We start from the raw sequence: 23,783 nt of genomic DNA on the forward strand, positions 1-23,783 counted from the left end.
CTATATAAATGATTGGAGTGACGGGAATACCCTTGTTCGCGGAAGTGAACTGTTCTTCGTACGGCGTCGTATTACTCTCCGCGCTCCGCGCGGCATACACGTAGTATGGCTTGTCACCTACGCCTTTTCACAACATAATATAAAAATTACTAACTAGTATTTTTGTGAACTGTTGCTTTTTGTTTTTTTTAATAAGAAATAAAAACTTGAATTTTTAAAAAAAATCGCATTTGAAATTTTATAGTTTTAGTTAAGTTTTTAAAAAGATTAAAATTTGAATTTTAAAATTAAAATCATAAAATAAAAGGTGTAAAAATTTAGAAATTTAAGTAAAAAATAAAAATCATAAACTTTTAACAAGATATGCATAGCATGATGGATAGATAATTATAATATTTATTTACATAACATTTATGAAAATTCATAAAATATTTCAAAATCAATATCGAAATAGTTTCTCTAAGTCCCTCTTACTAATTAATAATAATAAACAATCCATAGTTTATAAACTTCTCGCAGAAGATCAAATTTAATTACAAACACTTCTTCCCCAAAAGATGCTGATATTTAAAATATTAAAATACTTGTATCATTTTCTTTATTAAATTTAAATATAAGCTTGAATCATGCAAAAAGGCAAATGCTTGGAAATTGCAAAAATTCAGTTTTTTTAAGGAAGTATTGGTATAAGACAAAAATTTGTGTGAAATGATCCCACAGATCGAATTTTGTGAGACGAATCTTTTATTTGGGTCATCCATAAAAAAATATTACTTTTTATTGTGAATATCGATAGGGTTAACCCGTCTCATAGATAAAGATTCGTGAGACGTCTCACAAGAGACCTATTCGTGATATAAACTCTAAAGCCCCAACGGGCATGTCAAATTTTCTCTAAATTTATTTGTTTCTGAAAATATAATTTTAAAAACGAACTTATTTAAGAATATTTCCTATTCCAAAATCTCCAGTACTTTTTTATTTCCTTTCAAAAAACTCTTCTTTGTTTCTTCATGCCAAAACTTATACTTTATCCAGAATACTCTTACGCTGTGTTTGGTTGAAGTGATAGGATTATGGAATGATTATCACGTAAATGATAAGAAAAATGATTATTTATAGGTTTGTATGGTATGCTAAAAACAATGTCTTGTTTGGTTCGATTTTTAAGGACATGATTAACTAATAAATTATGTTTGTACTACCCAAAATACCCTTTAACATATTTTGCCTACTTTTCAAAGTCAGACCCACTTTTTCCTCCTACCCTCACCTTCCCGTCGAAAACGGTCGTCCCCCAAATATATTGCTAGAAAACCCTAGCACGCCTCACCGTGAACATCTCCACTTAGATGTGATCATTCTTGCCCAAAATGTGTGGATCGTGATGTGTTCCAGCTGATTCGTACACCCCAAGGCTTCAAAATTGGCTTCTGCACGTTCATTCTCGCTCCAAATCGAAGGAAAATTGTGAGTTTTTCTGGTTGAGATTTACTGTTTATTTAAAATTTGGTTTCATTATCTTTCCGTTAGCTATATGAAGGTTCAGAAAATCTGTGTTTGCGCTTTCAACAACCCTGTTGTCCTCAAATTTCGTTTCTTCAAGAAATACTTTTCATCTTCGATCTACAATTTCAGAGATGTAATAGTTTAGCTGTGTTCTACGAAAAATGCTGTATTTGCGTAGGGCTTATTCCTGTACATTTTTTTTTGCAAGGGCATGGCCGTACCTCAGTGACAATATTTAAATTTGTTTCAATTCATGTTTTCCATAGTTTTCATGGATGTAAAGGCACCACCACAATGCGAGTGCGGGAATGGGTATATGCTACTACGTCAAGCTGGTCAACACTCAACCCGGCCGGGGCACTATTATTTTATATGTCCTGCCGGATTGAAACATCGAAACCGATTCTTTTGGTACGATGAGTATGATGTTGAAAAGGTACATTGGAACAATGAACCATCATCGAAATATGATATGGGTTCAAATGCGTCACCAAATCCCACTTGTCGTGCAACTTTTCGCCGGCACGCACAAGCATGCAATGAAACAGCTTGTTCACAATCTTCGACTGTGAATAATGGCGAAACAATGGACACGAAACAACACGTTAGCACGGAGTCAGTTATGCTATCGACAACATCCGGGATACCAAATAATGCAGTGGACCACACACCTTTAACTGTTGAACAAGTTTGTTGTTGTTTTGGATGCTTATGCCTATTACTGTGTTTGATGATGTTTTTCATGGTTGTTATTATTATTTCAAAGTGACTAGTACTAACTGTAGGTTAATTGTTATGTAATATGTGGGTGCAAATTGTAGAAGACCGTGTTCTTTGCTATCGTAAATGTGTTTTAGTTCTTGTTCTTTATCTACTTTGTTTTAGTTTAGCTTGTGATGTTGAACAGAGATTGTCATGTGCAATATAATTTACAGTGTGCTGTGCAATAGAATGTTAGTTATATAATTTAAGACTGTTCAACGACTTTTCAGATTGTGCTGTTCAATATAATTTACATTCCCCGATCAATGTTATTAGTTCACTTTGTGAGTTGTTATTATACTGCATTTATTTTTAGTTTGGATTTTGATGTCCAATATAATTTACACTCCACGATCATCATTACCTTTGGCTGCTTACCTACAACGATCAATGTTATTAACCCCATCCACAGGATGCATTCAAGCAACGGTGAGATGACAGTAAAGCAACCCAAACTTTCATGTTCAGATGTTTACTTGGTTTATCATTTTTACATTTTAATCATTTCCAATGCTGTTTGTAGAGGAGTTCCCATACGGCCGAGGACATTTACTTGGCAGGGAAGAAGGTGCACGAGTGTTGATTACTTGTGCTTCCTCGTTGGCATTCAGTTGCTGTACGAAATGGAGTAGTTAGGAAGTTCCACTGAACTGCAGCCTAAGGTATGTAATTACATAAGCTTTCAATGCTCTTCTGAAAGCACAATTCATTACTTGCTGCCACGTTACGTTTTTGTGCTCAATTTAATGTCATGTACAGATTCATAATGAAGGCATATGTGTAGTCTGTGACCTATATTCCCTAAAATGTCCAATCACTTAAATTTGATATGTAAGAGGATATGAAATTAATTTTGGTAGATTTGTGTGAAATAAATGCTTCTTCTGTTCTATTTAAGGGGTTGGTGTCCGATTCATTGGTGCATTTGAGATTAACATTTCTACTTTCTTTGTAGACCCAAAAATGTCTGTCACCTTTCCTACCCACTCTGATGTGTCTGTGGCTAGCAAGTACGTAATTCCAGTGGTATCACTGTTATCAGATGAAGAAGTTGAAGGTGATGATGAACCTGTCCAACACACAACTACGAAGAAAAAGGTGTGTTTGTCTCCTACGTTGGCGTCTAAGAAACCAGCTGCGCGCACAACTCTTTCTGACCCTGTCGCCGACTCTTACCACAAAGAGTTAATGAAGCATTTAGATACGAAGAAACGTGGCTGCAATGCCGAGACTCGCTCGAGGAACAAGCGTGTGGCAATTGATAACTCTGTGCCGGTTGTTGTTATCGAGACCTCCGACGACTCTGGTGGCTAAACCTGTTACAGCGCTGCGTATGTTTTGCGGTCTTGCAACCAGCCTTTTGTAACTTTTGGGTTGTATTGTGCGTGTATATATGTAGTAGGTGGATAGGTTTGCAAGACTACTTTTGTCAGCTGGTGCACCACACTGGTTTGTGTAATTAACTTTTGATGGTTTCTAATGAATGACCATGCTTAAATAACCATCTGTTCTTATACACTTGTGCTGTTGACCTGTATATCCCAGGTACGTACAAGTAACAAATAAACAACTTGGACCACCACATGAATGTTTAGGTGATAGAGTGCATGTTTAAGCAATGTACAGAACTAAATTTATAATAATGTCCAGGTTGTGGTTGTTGATAATTTTACAAAACGGAAGTATATTTTGTTATACCATTGTGGGAACTCACACATATGAATATCAGAAGACATGAGCAGACTGGTTTCCTTGGTATAGAAGTGTTAATACGTTTTCGACCACTAATAAAAATTACCAAAACAATTTCATTACAAGTTTAGACGTAACAACCGTTGAGTCAACATAAGGGTTACAACGTTTGCCATTCAAACAATATATCAATACGTCCCAAAAAAGAGTGCGAGGCAACACAAAAATACGCAAAAAGTCCCGCAACTTAAGCCATTGATTCAACTTCATTTCAGCAATCGCCGCGCTAAACTCAGTCTTCCGGCAGCACCGAGACGCAGAAACAGCGATAACTTCGCAGGGTTGTCGACCAAGAACTCAATAACAGCAACTTTCTCGTCTTCGGTCAACTCTGGAATGGTTTCCATGATCTTTATCACCTTGTCTTGTGCATTGCGCATCTTCTCATCTTCGACATCCTTCTCTTTCGCCAGTTGTTTGATAAGGTCTGTCATCGTATCTTTTGTTATGATGGCGAAATTATTTATGGCTTCCACTATCGCATCATCTTCATCATCCACTTGCTTCCTTTTTTTACCCTTGGACTTTGCAGTTGACGTTGGCCGCGACGATGGGGTTAGAGAGACGGACGTTGACTCAGCACCTCCCTCGTCAACAGAAAACATTTCATCGAGGCTCATACCTACATTGTTGGGTAGTTCAGGTGTCATGGTAAGCACCTCTTGAACTGCAGCTGCAAAATGTTCAGCTTTGTCTCCAACAGCACGATCATTACCAAATATTTCACACCAATCATGGTAATACGTCCACCTTTTGTGTCTCATTGATCGTGCACTGTTGTCTACCTACAAACAGTTACAAAAAAACAACGATCAACAACATTTTTACAACGAACATATTTGGAAAACATGTTAAACCCAAAAATACCTTCATTAGTGCTTCCCATACGTCGTTCGAGGCTTCAATGGTCTTCTCTGTGTCGTTCCATCCGACACCACTCTTACTTAATATTGTCACAAGAGATCCATACAATTTCTTCCAAACATGCACCTTCGAGTTAATATGTGGGTTGCCCCTTAAGTTTGCGTCAGGGAATGAAACTTTCAGGCGATTTTCTAGAAAACCTAAGTAGCCGGGCCGGAAACCATTTCCGCTCTTCCAACCTTGTGTGGTAGCCTATTTCAATGCTTCTATCAAACACTCCTCTTCACGTTCAGTCCAACTACGTCTGGTCTTATCAGTTTTTTTGGATTTGGCAAAACAACTTTCAGAAGTTGCTCCAGGATCCATAATTAGTAAGTTGCACTGGCCTTACCAAAGCTCCTGCAAATAGTACATGCAACTAGTTACGAAGATAATAAAATTGGCAAAGCATGAGTATCGTATTTCTGTAATTACATGAAAACTGAAAATGGCAGCAGAATTAATCGTAACAAAAAGATGAAGCTCAAATCAGGTTTCCAACATTTAACAGTAATCAACGTCCAATGCGACAAGTACAACTCCTAAAAAACTCGAACAACATAAATACAGTACTAGAAAAGTTTTAGTTTAAATTGTTCCACATCGACATTGCGAGGTTCTCTCGCCACGTATCCCATTCATCTGATGATTCGAAATTGTTGATGAAATCATCTTGTGTGTCATTGGCCGGACTGAGTACATCGTCATTAGATTCTTCGATTGGATCATGGGGCATCTCAGACCTGATGAAGTTATGCAACAACATACATGCCATTATTATTCTGTTTTGTGTTTTCAATGGATAGAATGAGGGACTTCGAAGTATGGCCCATCTTTTTTTCAACAAACCGAAGGCTCTTTCGATTACGTTACGAGCTTGCGCGTGCCTCCAGTTAAATAACTCCTTATAATTCTGTGGCCCACTTGCACGGTTTCCCCAAGCATCCCTATGATATCTTACTCGCCTGTATGGCGTCAAGCATCCTTCCACATTGGCGTATCCATTATCACATAGGTAATAACAACCTGGAGAAAATATATTTGTTACTACGTGCTCAACAGTATGTAACCATAAAAGTGACGAAAAAATAAATAACAATGCTCGACAATAAAGTAATAACAGAACAAAAAAGAGAAAGGAACATTTAATAAAAAAAAACCGTATTCAGAAATACCTCTTGGTATTTTCATTGTATCGTCACGAGTCAGTGCGTCTTTAAGAACTCTTGCATCTGCTGCAGATCCCTCCCACCCCGTAAGTGCATATATGAACTTCATGTCTCGGTCGCAAACCCCAAGAACGTTTACTGCAATAGTCCCTTTTCTTGTTCTGTAACGTGCCTTGTCCATGGTACGTACATGTACACTTATATACGTTCCGTCCAAAGCACCGAGACATCCCTGTACAATTTTGGAATAATACGTAAAAATTGTTTAGGTTAGAAACACAATTTAAATACATGATTACTGCCTTATTTGTACAAGTGCCTACCACGGGCATCATCTTACCTTGAACCATTTCCATGAATCGTTGCTGCAAGCATCATCGACAGGGGATGGTTTCACCAGTAGTAGAGGATGTAATTTCAGAATTGATCGGAGCACTTGATGGAAATGGTTGCTGATTGTATGAGCACTACGTACGTAGTCATGACCAACAAGTCTAGTTTTCTTGTGATGGGCAAGTATGGACAAAAACATTGTGACTTTCTCTTCAAGACGAACATATGTAGAGTCGAGTAGTCCTCCGACATTATTTAGCAAGTAACACAGTCGTGCAAATACATTCCTATTCATGCGCAAGTTCACGACACATTGTACATCTCTTATTTCAATAATACGGTGCAAATGGTTCATTTGCACAGTTATTCTCTCACTCATGTTGTACCTAACTGTTGTTGTACGCGTATGGCCAAGGCATTTCGCACGTGACTTCGCTCGTTGTCGTCGCATCAGTAACATAATCAACAAGGATCGACACATGATTTGGTGAAGCATCACACAAAGTAGAATGCGTGTACGCATAATGGTCATCTATTGAAGGTACTTCGAAGGAAATTTAAATCTCAAATGTGTATAAAACTGCATATTCAACAAAAAAAAGTCTAAAAGCATATATTGTAACGAGTACAGTCTTCTGTGGTCGGGAGACACAAATTTTCTTCTTTGAAGTCCATTTTCAAGACTTCTTCACAATGAAATCAGGAAAAAGTACATCGAAACCACCTGTTTTTAATAATCGATTCTCACATGCGGAGCTACGACAGCGCCTTAAGTAAAAAGTTGCGAATTTGTCTTCACTTCATTTTTTCGAAATAGCAGATATTAATGTTTAACATCTACTAAAAATTGCGGCCTACCCAGAAAATTATGAAAGAAAAATTCTACGGATTCTTGAAACACGGCTAACTCAAACAGTGGACATGAAACGAATGGAGTCTACTATGTCGCACAAGTAGAAAAATCAGAAAATCGGCCCAAAAAGGTAAACATAAAGAAAGCTAGTTCACCGAAACAGTGAAGATTCGTGACATTGTAGCAAAATTTCACGAACTACATCCGAAAATTTCACCTCAGAAAAAATTTTAAATCAGCGACCGTATGTGCAAATGCAAGGCTGAAACAAAGAAATTTAAAAAGTACACGAACCTGTTACCAGAATATTTGGAGGCGGAGAGAAAGTTTGACGGAAACACTTCTTTCTTCCTTCTTAAGTTGTTGCAGGTTTGGGGGAAGACTTTTCTGCTGGGCAGCTGGGGGGAAAAGGGTATTGTAGGAAAAAATCGGATGATACAAAGCGGGACAAATAATAATGGCCTGACACATGGGTTTACTTTATCTAAACTATTACACTTTAGTCCCTTCTAGAGTGGATTGGGTGGGTTTAACTGCAAATGAACCAAGCAGTGGATACAGCTGGACAAACTCAATCAAACCTATGTAATCAGGCCAACCAAACGCTGCATTATAATCTTGTTGATAACTTTGTTAAAAAATTGTTAATAACAAAAACCAGTTAATTTAGGAATGTATATTTAAAAAAAAATTGTTAAATAATAAGTTATTCCATCATTAATTTATATAAATTATTTTTTACAAACAAAAAAAATTTATATGAAACTATTGTATTGACATATTGATAAAATCAAATTAAAATTTATGAACTATCTTTTTTACCGATGAAATATAGCTCAGAAAAACTCATTTAATATATTTAAAATATTTTTAATTTTATTATTTATTTTGTTAATGGTGAGAAATTGATGTACACAATCACTAAATTTAGTAATAAAATTTAAAATAAGTTTAATTATTTGTTCATCAAACAACGAAATTTAGATTAATGTGCAGAAAGTTAAAAATCCAACAATTCATTTATGAGTAGGTCTCATGTGAGACCGTCTCACGGATCACAATCTGTGAGACGGGTCAACCCTACCCATATTCACAATAAAAAGTAATACTCTTAGCATAAAAAGTAATATTTTTCCATGGATTATCCAAATAAAGATCCGTCTCACAAAATACGACCCCGTGAGACCGTCTCACACAAGTTTCTGCCTTCATTTATTTAATAAGTCAGTTGATGACAACCAACAAACATCTCTACAAATTTGAAGGGGCTACTACTTAACAGATAAAATTGGGTGAATTTTTTGTGGAAAGACAGGAAAAACCAAGATATACACATTACTCATCGACACAACGCGGGTGAATATGTATACAAGTAGGCTGATACCTCATTTCCAATCGAGTATCTCCAGTAGCCGCAGAACTTGGTCCTTGGAGTTGGCAATATCACAGAAATCCAGTTCAATCCCAAACACATCAAAGTGTTCATCGTCACTGTGATCGGTGAAAAGCAAAGAAACCCATGCCCTTATGCCGGACACAAAAGGGTGTGCAGGGGAAAAGTCAAGGTAGTCAAATGCCAGGGCACGGAATGCAGATCGATCAATGTATTCAAAAACAGAGTTATTCATTATGCAAGCAACTTTGTTGGAATCTTTTCGACTAACAAGAACAGAAACTGTAACTGCCTTGCCTGAAGGAATGCTAAACCTTGGATGCACGGGTAAAGTCATCTTGTATTCAGGACTTTCCAAATGAAACTTGAGAACATCACAAATCCCACAAGGTGGAGCCCAATTTCCATTTTGCAGGTCAGTCCCAGGCACCACTTCTGAAAAAATCAACTTTTGTTCTGTCCAGATGTCAATACAAAACTCCAAGTCATTGAAGGATAGCATAGGGGGAAGTAGAGTTTTGTTACGTTGACGCTTATAAAAAGTTTTAAATAGCTTGTGATAAGTTGCTGTAGGAGGAGACGATTGCTTGCAGATTGAAGGCCATCTCTTGGCACAAAGGCATTTCCAGAAGTAGTCATCACAAGCAATTTCTTGCCAATGTTTACAAACTAACATGCATGTAACAAGGTCTGTGCTGTCCAACAGAGGAAAGACTGCCTTCAAGATTTCGTCACATGACATTTCCACCAAAAAGAAGATTTAAAGCACCAGAATGGAGTAAATAAGTGGATTTTTCAAATTTAAAACTTCAAAATAATACGTCCAAAAGGGTTCCTGCAACAGGAAGGCAAATTCAACTTACGCGCGATGTGCACACTCAAATGGAAACCATATCAAATTCCCAATATGTCTTCGATGTGCAATATATAAACAGAATACGAAGCCTTCAATCAATTGTTAAAACACGGGCCAAAACGATTAAAAAAAACATCCTGAACAATAACAAGCTCACAGAAAAAGTTCACACAAGCATAATCAAGCCAAAAGCCATAAGTCAAAACCATAGCCAGCTAAACTCAGCTTCTAAAGCAAAAAAAAATCTCAGGCACGATCAGCCTTACTTCTAATTTGATCATCATATTAAGCCTAGTACTTAAAAAGAAAATCATGAATCATAAACACATCCTGATTTCTTCCTATGTATATTGATATTTCTCTCTTCTTCTTCCTTTTTTTCCTTGCTCAAAACCAACACGTGCTCGGACACAGTGGAAATGAATGCACGATATGATTTAACTCTCATGTTTGCATACCATCCGAATCAAGGTTGTGCGCAAAAACCATGCTGGTAAAAATGTTCAGAATTGGATATGCAGCATGTCATTTAATAAAAAAAATTCCACTAATCTTAACAACATACAAAAGGGCAAAGAAAGCAGGCAATCCGGGCAAGCAGGCGGGTGTCAGGGGTACCCTGTAAAAAGGTATTAGCTTCATAAACACAAAATTTCACCAAGTTCGACAATAATTTCCTTTTTGCAAAAATGCCAGTACCCCGATGTTTCACTCTCGATTATCGTGAAAATTCGTAGAGGACAGAGCATCAAGATAAACCCTAATCTTGATAAAAGGAGCAATAATAACTCACTAAAATAAAATTCCAAATGAAATTCGAAATCTCCATCGATTTTCAACGATCATAAAACAAAACCTCAATAAAGGTTGCCATAAATCGCACCGTTAAGTTCAGTCCATACCAATATTAAAAATGTGTAAAACAAGAAAACGGAAATCAGACGTTCGATCTTAAACAACAACGACTCATTCTTTTAAAAAAGAACAAGTTAAAATAAATACTAAGCATAGATGTTCTCTGCAGGCGTTGAAATATTACGGAACTACATAATATCTGCTGTTACCTTTGAAAAGAAGCTCGATCGAAAGCGGAAATTATCCAAGAAAACAGTAGTGAATAAAATGATTAGATTTTCCAGGAAATAAATTAATTGATTAAAGGGGATATTGTTTTTATATGAGGGATTAGGGCTTTGCTTATTTGGGTCCAACCCGATGAAGCGGATCCACCATTTGACAGAGATGACCAAAATTGTTATCAGATTGTTTCATTGATTAAATTTTTTAGATCGATTTTTATTTAAACATAAAAAAATATTTTTATGTTAAAAATATCATTGTTCACATGCAAAAATTCGTGTGAGGCGGTTTCATGGATCGTATTATATGAGACGAAATCTTATTTGGGTCATCCATGAAAAATATTACTTTTTATGTTAATAATATTACTTTTTATCGTGAATATCGGTTAGGTTTATCGTCTCACAAATAAAGATTCGTGAGACCATCTCACAACAGACATACCTTGTTCACCTTATTAATCTAATTCCAGAGACGGATAAAAAACAACTACTCTGGAATGATTGTCCTAAATATTGCATTTAATTTTCAAAACTGATGTAAATAAAATTCATTTTTGTATTCTCTCTATAAACAATTCATTTTTTTATTCATAAAAAAATCGTTTTTTAAACATTCCCTCCCATTGTCGAAAATGTGTACCGTCTGGACTAATATGTGGCATACAAATAACATTCATTCCCTTCACTTATGTCGGTAATTAATTACTAAATAATAATAATTTACTAATCTTGTCTCTGCCTAGTCAACATTTACTTCTTAACATCTCTCGATGCACCGTTTGATGATACGCATCATTTCAAGTTTTGTTCTAGTTTTACAATAAATAAAATGAAAAAATAAGTATTTTATTATTATCTTTTAATTTATTATCTATATTTATATAAAAGCAGAGTTTTTAACAAAAATAGTAATTTCCTGCCAAAATTTCATTTCCAAAAAAAGAAAGATATATCATGAAAATGAAATATGTGTACTGCAATAAATTATCAATTCAATTATTGTTTGCATTGATTATATCAATTCATTTAATTCAATTTTGAATTTAATTATTTTTAATATTATTTCAAATGTAATTTATGTGTTATATGTTTTTTTTATTCAAACCGAAACTAAACTCTATTGAAAACATAAACTATATTAAAAAAAATTTATTGATTATATCAATCAATTTAATTAAAAACTGTATAAATAAATTTAAAATATAAATGATTGCAATGTTCAGTATCATTCATGAGGTAAATCATTCAAAAAAATATTTTGCTATTTTAAGTAATTTCCTGTCCAAATTACTTCTCAAAAAAAAATATAATTTTTAATTAGTTAATTTAATTTTCTAAAAATATAATCGGCCGGGTATTAAAAGTTATTAGTACAACAAGGTTTTCCAATGGACATTAAATTACCATTTAATAATCATAATTTTTTTTTTTATCTCAAATGCATATTATTTCGAGATTACCTTAATTTGAAAGAATTAGTGTATTGTAGTTTTATTCCAAAACCATATGTATATTGTATATCTAAAATTGTTTTCTTAAACATTCAAATAAGAGAGCACAAGAAAATTAAAAGAGATAGATTCAAAAGATTTTTAATTTCAAATGGACATTAAATTACCTTCAATAAATATGTATATTACCCTCAATAAAAAAAAATGTTGACACCCAATACATGTAATTCGAGATTTCCGTAATTTCAAAGAGTTAATGTATGACATAATTCTGCCAAAAGCATCACATGTATAATTTTTTGCCCTTAGATAATGAGATGTCTTATTTGAATTTTAAATTATAAATAATGCAATATTGCATATTATATTAAAAACCAATTTTATTATATTTATCTTACTAAATTTATCTATTCTAAAATTGAATTCTGAAATGACTCATCTTTTCATCACTATATCTAAGTTGAATCCTTCCAAGATGTAATATTCGTTTAAATTTAGATTTGTTCGTTGTTATGAACTACCTACATATTGAAACAACGAGACATTAAGTTTGAAATCTGACTTTCATGATCGAGTAGCAAAAAAAATATTATTCTTCTATTTGTACAAAATTTTAATTATGACATATTTACTAATGTGATAATTTTCTTCTATATTACAAAGTTTACGAATACATGATAGTATAAATGACCTGTAATGGAAATAATTAAATCAATTCTAAAGAAATTACGCATTTTATTAGGAGATACATTATTAAATTTATTGGCATTGTCTTAGAATACACATAGTAAATGTAAATAAAATAACTTTTATGGTTTATACATAATTTATATATAGTCACATATTTCATTTTTCTTTAGGAATAATAGGCTGTTGTGTATGTGATGAAGAGTTTTTGTAGATAAAATCACAACCTATTTGGATAAAGATATTGATGAAACAATTATTTTTATCATTCAAATGTGTCAAACACGTGTCATGTCACAAAATTGTTTGTGAAGGAGGATTTAGATGAAATTATTGAATTTTAAAAAAAGTATTTCTCTATAATTTTATAGATTTTGATTTAAAAATATTTTTTTATCACATATTAAAAAATAATAATATATAGCTTCTCAAAAAATTAAAGAATTAAATTTGTATTAAGGTTGGTGATTGATATGCGTTATATTTAAAAAGTTTTTTAAAATTAGCAAAAAAATAATTTTTATAATTATATTATTTTTTCAATTTAAATGTCTATTCATTTTTCACTAATTTTTAATAATATCATCCCGTGCATCGTACGGATTAAATACTAGTTATAGACTAAGAGCGACTATCATTTTATCTAAAATTATCGTCAATAATGACAACATTACTCAAATCTACTAAATAATACAATAACACAAGCATCTACTACTCTATTAACATATTCAAATATCACACCTTTGCAATTATAACTCATAATTTATTTTCTTATTCCAAGTCAAGTGGTGCCCAAAAATATGACAGCAGAGCATGTATACTCTCCCAAGTCGAAACCGTTAGGAGTCGCACTTGTTCAGTCGAAAATTGAATAAGATGGATGTAGAAGAAGCAATAATATTAGACAAAAAACAGGTGGATCGAACATAATACAACCGGACAAAATAAGGTTCGAAAATTGATAGGGCAAATAAGTTTTAGCCATAAAAGTTTTAAAGAAAATCACAGTTTGCCTCTTCTGTCTTGGCTTCAAATACGAGTGGATTTAAATAGAAAATTCTCATTTTTCGTAAACGTATATTTAAAATATTTGTTTTTGTTATATCGATCAATTCATAATTTTAATACGATAATTTGTATTTTTTTTCAATTTCTGTCATTTTTCATCATAATATTGACGTGAAATTTGATGTTCGGTGTCATGTAAAAATTTTTTATGTCATGTGAGCGATTTTTTTGTGCCACATCAACATTCTGGTGAAAAATAACTAGAATTTAAAAAAGACAACTCATAAGATAAAAAAGGTAATTTTTACAAAATAAATATAATTGTGATTATAAAATTGGGTTTTATATGTATAAAAATATAATTTATCAGTACGTGGAGAGGGGTTTACCATCTTGCATCCAACAAAAGTTCAACCAGCTAACCAAAAAGTACAAACCCAGAATATTGTGCACTACAATTAATAGGAAATTTATTAGATTCAAACTGGAAAATGTGACTGCAAATTCCAATTCTTGGATCTGGGGAATGAGTTGGGCAGACATATTTCGTGCAAATTTCAAAACATTTGGTCGTATATTGAATTTAATTAATTAATAGTCTTAATGTAATCACGTGCAATGATCCCGTCTCACACGTGGCCCGCATGTGGGGTTGTTAAAAATAAGTAAACCACATGCAAACATGTGACTCGTAATTCATCAAGGTATATATCATGCATATAAATCAGTAGTTTTCAATAATAAATCAACGCCATTTCATAGAATTTTAGTCATAAATTCGACAGACGTTGGAAAATATTCGAGTGGGGATTAATATTTGGTTACAAAAATCATAACGAATGTTTGCAATCATTGAAAAAATTAGTTTTTGGTGTTTCTTGACTACAGATTTTGCTCATGCTCTGTTCAATTTAATTAAAATATCAAAGTTAGTATCTCGTTGATAATAAATATTGAAAGTGATTACGGTAATTTGATAAATAAATGGAAATTCTAACGGGCACTGTTCCTCTCAGTCAGGGACGGATCCAGGAATAAAAGTTGAGGGGGGCTTGAACTCAATATGATAAGTTATATATTATTAAAAAAAATATATTATATCGTTCAACAAAGTTGTGCCATACGAGATTTTAAAACATAAAATTCATCAATAATAGAATTTACATCAATATGTTTAGCTAAATCTCGTTCAATATAGAGTGTCAAACAATCGGCAAGAAAGTCATCCTCCATTTTATTGCGAAGTGCCGTCTTCACATGCTTCATTGCTGAAAAAGCTCGCTCAGTAGTGGCAGTAGACACAGGTAATGTCAAAACAAGATGAATCAATCTAGTCAACATAACATAAACACTTGACCGTCCACTCTCGGTCAATTGCTGACACAACTCAACAAGTGTAGAAACCTTTAAATTCTGCATCACATCAAGTTTATAATGTATCAATTCATACTCCAAAGTAACAATTTCTTGATCTGTGAAATCTCCAGGATAAAACTTCTTCGCAAGCTTGCAAATATCATCACTGTTAAATGAGTCAAATGAATTTTTAGGATCTAAAGCTGTACTAAGAGAAAGAAGTTCCACCGATGACTCATTGAATCGAATATTTAACTCCATCAAAATGAAATCTATTGCTGCATTAAAAACATCAAAGTGGTAATGATGTTCTATTGTAGTTTGCCGACAGGAACGTCCAATCTTATATAGACAATCAAGATCAGGCACATCAATTTCATTTCTTGAGCAAAAAACTTTAACTTCCTGAAGAAATTCATTCCACCCACATTCTCTAAATTCTTGAAGGCAAGTTTTGGTAGTAGTGACAAATGTGATAGCAGTCAAAATGTCTTGAGATTTTTTTTGAAGAATTTGACAAAGAGTATCTGTTGTTCTCATAATTTTATGCATTAAGTGCAAAATAAACACAAATTCAAAGCTTGCCATGTTTCTGTAAATCCCCCGAACTTCAGCCTTAGCTCTTCCATTTGGAGAATGATCACTGAGAACTTCAAAAACTTTGCAAGTTGCAGTGTACATACCTATCAAGCTTTTTACCGAATCATAGTGAGAACTCCAACGAGTAGCTCCTGCTCGTTGCAAATTACCAATCTGGTTTGCACCACTTCCAGAATCACGTTCTCCAATTGACAACATATACTCAATTTCATTTCTTTGTGCAGTATGTAATTCAGTAATGCACTTAGTAGAAGAAGTGACAATATTAACAATATTGTCCAAATGAGAAAAGAATTCCCAAATAACACTAACATCCTTAGCTGCAGAAACCAATGTCAGTTGTAAACGATGTGCAAAACAGTGGACATAGTATGCATAGGGACAATCTTTGAGAAATAATGCTTGAAGTCCATTCCAGGCTCCACGCATATTGCTAGCACCATCATATCCTTGGCTTCTGATTTTCTTAACATGGAGATCATGATAAACAAGAACATTTGATATCTCATTTTTCAAATTCATTGAAGTAGTGTCACTAACACTTTTGATGGCAAAAAATCTTTCTGTCAAAATCCCATGATTGTTCACAAACCTCAATATAATGGCCATTTGCTCTCGTTTAGATATATCTCGGGCTTCATCAACAAGAATACAAAAGTATTTATCTCCAACTTCTTCACGAACCATCTTTCGTACTCTATTGACCATAATATGTAAAATCTCTTTCTGAATTTCTGGAGCGATATATTGGGCATTTTTTGGAGCATTCTCAAGCACAACTTCATCAATTTCTATATTCATTTTTGCAAAAGCCTTCACCAATTCAAGAAAATTTCCACGATTAGATGAAGATAGAGATTCATCGTTACCTCTAAAAGCACAACCTTGAAGTGCTAGCCAACGAACAGCTACAATTGAGGTGCTCAAACGCAGACGATTTTTCTCTTTTTCCTCTTTAGATTGTGCATGCATCACTTTATCAATATGTTGTGAGGGCCTCATCAAATTTTCAGCCCTTCTCTCACACATAGTATGAGGTGAAGAAGCTGCAGAACCAATATGGGAAAGAAAAGCACATGTTTTTCCTTGGTTTACCCTTTTCCAATTGTCAAATCCTTCATTGACCAATGCCGAGATATTAGATGAATTAACATCATTCAGGAAAATAAAGCAATAGAAACAATATGCCTTATTTGTTGAAGGCGAATACTCCAACCAATAAAATTTCTGAAACCATTTTTTCTGAAAACGACGATTCTGGCTTCCAAATTTCGTACCTGGATACTCCAACATATCTTGTTGATAAGGCCCCATATTTAGATATGAACGTCTTATCTCATCTCGTACATTAACATGATATTCACATATCTGTTTTCTTTTTCCCGGATCTCGTTCAATAAAAGTAGACGAAGACTGATGATCGTCTCTAGGAGAGGAACATGAAGGAATTTGGATATTGAGAAATAGAAGACTTTCACTGGATTGATGTTGCATTGTAAGGACCGTAGGAATTGAAGTATCTTCACTAGCTTGACGATCTCTCTTCTTAAAGAAAGAAGATATCAATGTTTTTCCTTTCTTTGCAGCAGATTGATGTTCCATTTTCAAATAGTTCAAGTTATAATCTTAAACAAGAATAAAATGTATTTGGTCTCATCCTTATAAATGGTCCGGACTTGATTGGACGGATGTACGACGGTTTTTGGAACAACCGTCGCCATTAGCGACTGTTTTTTGAAAAACCGTTGCTAATAGCGACTGTTTTTATTCACATTTGAATAAACCGTCGCTAGTAGCGACGGTATAATTAAAACAGTCGCCGAATATTAGCGACGGTTTGAAAAACCGTCGCTAAATTTTTGAAAATGGGGTGGGCTACAGCCCAGTACAGCCCTTATATCAATCCGTCTCTGCTCTCAGTATTTTTGTCAAATCCAAAACAATCATTTACATTTCATACTGATAAATGACTAGAGAGAAGCATTCTCTAATCGAAATATTTTTGTTATTTTATTAGATTGTTGATACAAAAATCACTTGTTTATCAAACATTATACGTTATAAGTTTTTCACTTTTATTTTCAAACACTCGTACACTTGTGTTTTTTTCTACTTTTTTCGTAATTTATAAATTTGATAACTTGTATGTAAATCTAATCATAAATGTTTTTACTTCGAAATTTTTTTTTTTGGACTTTGTTGTGTCGTGAATAAATAATTTTGCTCATAAAAGAAATACACCTTGTAATAAAGTTGCAACTGAGCATTCATGAGCAGCTTGATGTTTGACTGGAGCCAACTTTTTAGCCGAGCTCCACAAATTGATTTATTCTGAATATGATTGACTGAATTCCCATTTCACTTCAGCCTTCATTTATTTATTATAAACTATGTTGTAAGATTTATTAAATTTTTTTTTATGAATTTTACATGGATGTAGTTTCATTATATAGTCGAGTAACCGGAAGTAACATACGAATCAGTTCGAATTCAATTCAAATACTATGTTTTTTGTCGGGTCGACTCCATCTTTCTTTACTCCGGATGTATAGGTGACAAGATGATAAAGAAACTGCATTTAAATATGACAAAACTTTGTGTTAGACGGTCTCACGGGTCGTATTTTGGTAGATGTATATCTTATTTGGATCATCCACGGAAAATTATTAATTTTTATGTTAACAGTATTATTTTTATTGTTAATATCGATAGGGTTGACATATCTCATATATAAAGATTCGTGAGACCGTCTTACAAAAAACATATTTTTTGGTACAGTTTAGTATATTTTATCATTAAATTAAAACTATCACACCTACTAAAGATGTTTTATCTTTCTAAAAATGTATTTATCAAAGGCCCATGATATTATCACGGGCTTTTTAAAAACGTACCAAAAGTGAGATAAGGAAGATTATTTATCAATCTCACCCTTATCCCGTGTACCAAACAATACCTTTAAATATTGGTTATCAATAACTGTCCGCACTAAAATCAGTAGAGGTCAATTAATTAGTTTGCGATTTAATTTCAATAACTATTTCAATTTGGCTGCATTTCCTTTTCTAATTAAGTATTAAGCATTGTTAAATGAATAATAAAATATTTTTAGAGGTTATTTAAATCATACAGGCACTAGACGTGCAATTTATAATATAATTTTATATTTTTAAATGATCATAGTCATCATACCACTCATAGCATAAAATTTATTAAACATTTTTAGAAATTTAAGATATTTTTTTAAGGTGGATAAGATATGTTGATTAATTCTAAGTTACTAAAATGGGTTTTAATTATATAAAATTTGAGTAATTTATGATTCGATATTCTAAATTTTGGTATTTTAAAAAATAATGTTGTACATATTAAGACACCAAAAGTAATTATTCTTAAACCCTCAAACTTTACAATAATACTATATACACAATGCGTGTATGTATAACTATATAAACACACCAATAATTATGAAGGAATTTAAACATCTAAAATTTACGCAAAACATCTATCAAGAAAACAATAATTTTGAAAATGTTTACCTTCCTATCCATCCATTTTATTGAACTATAAAGGAGTGTTTGGTTTGCTTGATTAGATGTGTTTATTTTTTTTAAACCCATCTAATCACTCGTTTGGTTCGATTTTTATTAAACCAAGTCAATCCCTCATATGAATGATTAGGTTATATTAGGTATGTTAAAATAAAACCTCCTCACCCCCTAGGATTATTTATCTCACTCTTAATACCTCATATTTTACCAATTTTACCCTTCTCTTATATTCAAACTCACCACCACTTCCCGCCGACCGCCGCCGGCCGATTTTTCCGGCCGGTCGTATCAGGACGCCGCCCCCGTCAGCCGTTTCCGGCCGGCTTAAATCTCCATTTAAAGGGCAATTTTGTCTTTTCATCAAAAAATTCAAAATTATCCTACACTTAAAAATCATACCAAACATAATATTATTTTACACCATATATTACAATCCTACCACAATCATTTTCTTTATCATTTACATACTAATCATTAGTTTATCCTATCCTTCCAACCAAACGTAGCCTAACAATCTTGAAGATTCAATTTTTTTTGCACACTGAACAAAATCTATGAATAATGTTGGAGATTTTGGTTATTGGAATAAGACAAAAACTTGTGTGACGGGTCGTATTTTGTGAGACATATATCTTATTTGAGTCATCCATGAAAAAATATTATTTTTATGCTAAGAATATTACTTTTCATTGTGAATATATATCGGTTGGGTTGACACATTTTACAGATAAAGATTCGTGAGACCGTAGAATACGATTGGAATAATAAGAATTTTAAGTGATATAATATTCATCGAACTCAAAGCCTTAATTAGTCTACTTATTTTCCATTGTTTCAACCTTAATGTCTCCATCTTTTGACAAACTAAAGCTGCAATTTCGACGGATATTAAAATGTTAGAACCCACTAATTTAAATAGACTATTAAAATTTGGACGAAATTCTGGCGGACAATAACCTATTATTGCGCACATACACCATCCGCCCCTGAATGTGAAGAACATGGTGTACAATTCATGCTGCTTCACTGTCTCTACTTTGTCACATGCAAACACACACAATCCTATCGAACCATAATTCTCTCTTTTCTTTCCATGGTGCATGTGCTCCCATGTGCATTCCCACCTTTCTTTTCAGCTCCCATCCCTCACATGCACCTTTTTTTCCGTTTTAATCATCTCTAATTCCATCATCTTCTACTACGTCGGTTTAATATTCGAGATATACTGTATACACCATCAGATGATAATTATTTGTCAACACATCGTAAAATGTAACAAAGGAGGAAAACGGAGAAATGATGAGTTATATCGTGTATATTGCATACGCCTAACGTTGAATGCTATTGAAGGACTTAAATTGAGATTATGATTGTTAAGATGAAAAATATCTCAACTGATAGACCTAATTGAAAGTGAGTTGTTTTGGAAAATACAAGTGGTTATTTGAAGAAGAAAGTATATATATTATTAAATAATTATTATTATATGAGGTTAAGATGTTAAATAAGTAGTGAATTGCGTCACGGCAAGCGAGCAGGCTGTCATGGCTTAGATTTGGTTTTGCTGGCTATCACTGCCACACCAGCTGTAAATCAGTAAATCTTTTGTGCACACAAACGTACTAGAATGGGGTTGGCGTTCTGCCTAATTACATTGCTACCCCTAGGTATCCCAAGCACCACCCAAACGATTATTTGAAAAATATAAATGTCCACCAAAATTAATATGTATATTATACATACATATATATATATATATATATATATATATATATATATAATATATTTGAAATTTGTGATTGTTGTATAAAAGAAATTAAGTCATATGGTATATATGAGAAGTGCGTAGAAAAGTATTAAAGTGTGATATTTTAAATGATATCACACCGAAACTGTAAAATCTATTGCAAATTATGGTTATAGATAACACAATTATATATGATTGAATATCTCAAAATGCAACATATATTTTATGTCCAATAAACCTATAGTGAATATAAAAAAATATAAAAAACGAGAACATTCTCATAAATCATATTAATTAACATTGCATTGTAGCGAGTATTTATTATTATTATTATTATTATTATTATTTTTATGTATGTGCAAGATATATAGGAGATTTTGAGAAGCTTTTGTATTTTATGATTTTATTTATATATAAATTTTATAAAAAAAATTATTTCTCATACATTTTTATGGATAAATGAAAACAAGAAATAATAATTTTTAACTCGATCACATGCTTGTGCTCGTTTGACAAAACAATTATGATAACAAAAATTCTTTTGTCCATATCAAAATTAAAACATTAAAAATAGAATTAATAACATCCAATACCAAAGTACTTCCAATGGCATTCTTGTAGTTTCTCGACAAACTAGTGGCACTACTACACACACTCTTTACTTATACCCCCACAACGCCATTCCCATTTCCCCGTTACAACGCCATCCTGTTATCTCATATCCCACCACCTCCCTTGCCGCTGCCGCCGACATCTCCGCCTTATGGGTTTCAGGCCAAGAATCTCAGGTGCCGATGCCGCCTCAAGAGGTCTCAAGAGAAGATCTTTGCACTCCAAAAGAAGGCGTCCGTGCACCCCACACAACACCCGCCGGAGACCCACCCATGTCGACGGAGAAAGCGGCGGTGCGTCCGTATCCGACAAGATGGAGGCCCTCAAGAACCTCATCCCTTCACACGACGAGGAAATAAATACCGACCAGCTGTTTCAGCAAACCGCAGACTACATTGTACTGCTCAAAACTCAGGTTCTTGTTCTGCAGAAATTGATCGACTTTTACGGGCCTCAGTCTCCCGAAAATCAAAGCTCTGTATAGTACGAAGACAAGAAATAAAAAAAAAACCAAGAAAAACAATGGTTGTCTTTGGCTTGGTTTAATTAAATTGTTTTATTATTTCTTAAATCTTGCTGGTATTTAGAAGAGCTCGTATTAATTAATTTATTTGTTTTCTCATATATGTAAAGATTTCATCATCACCCTTCGGCGAACCCGGTATTATGGGGGGAGTGTGATGTAATTCTTTTTCCTTTGTTTTTAATACGAGGGCATAAAAAAATTACCTAAAATCTGAAATTATTCCTATTCAATGGAGTTTATGTAATGAATTATTTGCTGGTAAAAAAATTAATATTTATTACTGCCTGAGGCATAGGATCAGATATCCTAAAGTTGCTGATTATGACATAAGAAGACGGATTATCTTAAAGTACACTTACTTTTGCATGTTTAGTTTATTCCTCTAAAACCAAGTGAATCAAATGAAAAATTGTCCCTATTGTACAGGACAAAACATCACTTTCCCACTCTGTGCCACACCATTTGGCAGCAAGAGCATGCCGATGCCTGCAGACCTGGCAGATGTAATTTTCAGTTTGCATAAATAACATACATCAGAGAACTTATTGTTTATGGACTATACACATGTACACATTTATATATCTGTAAGTATGTGTGTGTGTGTGTGTGTGTGTTTGTGTGAGAGAGAGAGAGCTTAGTCAATTTTCTTCATGTCTAAATATCATTCAATCATGCGTGTATGTTCCTCATATTACAATGGACCTCATATTATAATGGAAATGGACATTCATGAATTGATTATCCAGATGTCAAAATTTTACTTACATTGTGGGGAGAAACACTTAGTTGTAATGTAGAAAAATCCACATATGTAATGACAATATCGAAAATAGCTCAATCTCAATACTTAGCTAATGTATTTGAAGTAGTATTGTATCTAATTTTTTTTTTATAAAAATGTTAAAATTAAATGTAGTATTGTTGAATATGTTGTGAGATTTAGGTGGGAGTTGTAGAACTTGAGATGAGAAAGAGACAAAGGGTGTCCCCCAGTGTTATGGCGTTCACATGCCATGTCATGGGAAAGCAGGGACAAGGCCTTTAACACAGACACTAGTCTACACATATGGTAAATTATTTTGTCCTTCTTTCGCCACCCTTAATCTCAATTTGCCTTCTATTTCTTTCTCAAGTATTTGGATCATCTTTACACAAATATACATACAGCAACATTATATTTTAGATGGATATTAAAAGTTATATATGTTAAAATTGAATTCTTGGTGATTGATTCATAAGCATTATCATGATTCTAACAATCATAAAAGTTTGAAGCCCATCGTTTAATGAAGAGGTCGTGTATTTTATGTTTGCTCAATGTTTGTAATAAATTCATGTCTTTAATGTACCTACACAGCGAAGCACGATCGAGTCATTTTGCTAAGCAAGTCATCCACACATGGCTTTGCGCTGGATTCTGAATCTTCAATAAATTTTGTTTGCCAATTACCGTTTTACCCGCTACTTCATGTTTTCCCCATTGTTTTTGGGTTTGCTTTGAAACATCCTGTGTATCAAAGAGTAAATATCATGTAAAACGATCTCATTACTTATCTGAGACAAGTCGATCTAATTTATACTTACAATGAAAAATAATTTTTCACTCAAATCATCATATATTACACAATATTTC

The 23,783-nt window shown here is 33.4% G+C and overlaps 3 protein-coding genes and 2 long non-coding RNA genes across 7 annotated transcripts; 2 read left to right on the forward strand and 3 right to left on the reverse strand.

The window, feature by feature from the left end:
* Nucleotides 1–1,052: 1,052 nt before the first annotated feature.
* Nucleotides 1,053–3,756, forward strand: LOC140828263 (uncharacterized). The gene is made up of 3 exons (XR_012117148.1): nt 1,053–1,470; nt 1,776–2,933; nt 3,227–3,756. It is a non-coding gene; the product is annotated as an uncharacterized lncRNA (long non-coding RNA).
* Nucleotides 3,757–4,094: 338 nt separating this feature from the next.
* On the reverse strand, nt 4,095–5,206 carry LOC140828264 (uncharacterized). The gene is made up of 2 exons (XM_073191250.1): nt 4,891–5,206; nt 4,095–4,808 (listed from the first exon to the last, which is right to left on the reverse strand). Exons 1-2 carry the CDS (start codon nt 4,894–4,896, stop codon nt 4,230–4,232), a joined length of 585 nt encoding a protein of 194 aa, XP_073047351.1. The 5' UTR covers nt 4,897–5,206; the 3' UTR covers nt 4,095–4,229.
* Nucleotides 5,207–8,460: 3,254 nt separating this feature from the next.
* Nucleotides 8,461–10,748, reverse strand: LOC140826493 (F-box protein At5g39250-like). 3 transcript variants are annotated; one of them, XM_073188825.1, is made up of 2 exons: nt 10,595–10,661; nt 8,461–10,149 (listed from the first exon to the last, which is right to left on the reverse strand). In XM_073188825.1, exon 2 carries the CDS (start codon nt 9,414–9,416, stop codon nt 8,667–8,669), a length of 750 nt encoding a protein of 249 aa, XP_073044926.1. In that variant the 5' UTR covers nt 9,417–10,149; nt 10,595–10,661; the 3' UTR covers nt 8,461–8,666. The 3 variants fall into 3 exon arrangements, with proteins under 3 accessions (XP_073044926.1, XP_073044927.1, XP_073044925.1); XM_073188826.1 differs by having other exon boundaries at nt 8,461–9,509; nt 10,533–10,645; XM_073188824.1 differs by having other exon boundaries at nt 8,462–9,509; nt 10,595–10,748.
* Nucleotides 10,749–14,124: 3,376 nt separating this feature from the next.
* Nucleotides 14,125–17,316, reverse strand: LOC140826775 (uncharacterized). The gene is made up of 2 exons (XM_073189273.1): nt 15,444–17,316; nt 14,125–14,210 (listed from the first exon to the last, which is right to left on the reverse strand). Exons 1-2 carry the CDS (start codon nt 17,314–17,316, stop codon nt 14,125–14,127), a joined length of 1,959 nt encoding a protein of 652 aa, XP_073045374.1.
* Nucleotides 17,317–21,818: 4,502 nt separating this feature from the next.
* On the forward strand, nt 21,819–23,687 carry LOC140826494 (uncharacterized). The gene is made up of 3 exons (XR_012116818.1): nt 21,819–22,039; nt 22,577–22,653; nt 23,094–23,687. It is a non-coding gene; the product is annotated as an uncharacterized lncRNA (long non-coding RNA).
* Nucleotides 23,688–23,783: the final 96 nt, after the last annotated feature.

The sequence above is a fragment of the Primulina eburnea genome, chromosome 3, assembly GCF_022965805.1.
Source record: "Primulina eburnea isolate SZY01 chromosome 3, ASM2296580v1, whole genome shotgun sequence".
Lineage (NCBI taxonomy): Eukaryota > Viridiplantae > Streptophyta > Magnoliopsida > Lamiales > Gesneriaceae > Primulina > Primulina eburnea.

What these genes read in the sequence shown, in the direction of transcription:
- LOC140826775 (XM_073189273.1), bottom strand. Translation starts at nt 17,316, where the DNA reads ATGGAACATCAATCTGCTGCAAAGAAAGGAAAAACATTGATATCTTCT. An exon ending in ATATAAGATTGGACGTTCCT is followed by an intron (nt 14,211 to 15,443) that starts GTCGGCAAACTA and finishes TATTAATTGTAG; the next exon opens with TGCACAATATTCTGGGTTTG.
- LOC140826493 (XM_073188825.1), bottom strand. Translation starts at nt 9,416, where the DNA reads ATGTCATGTGACGAAATCTTGAAGGCAGTCTTTCCTCTGTTGGACAGC.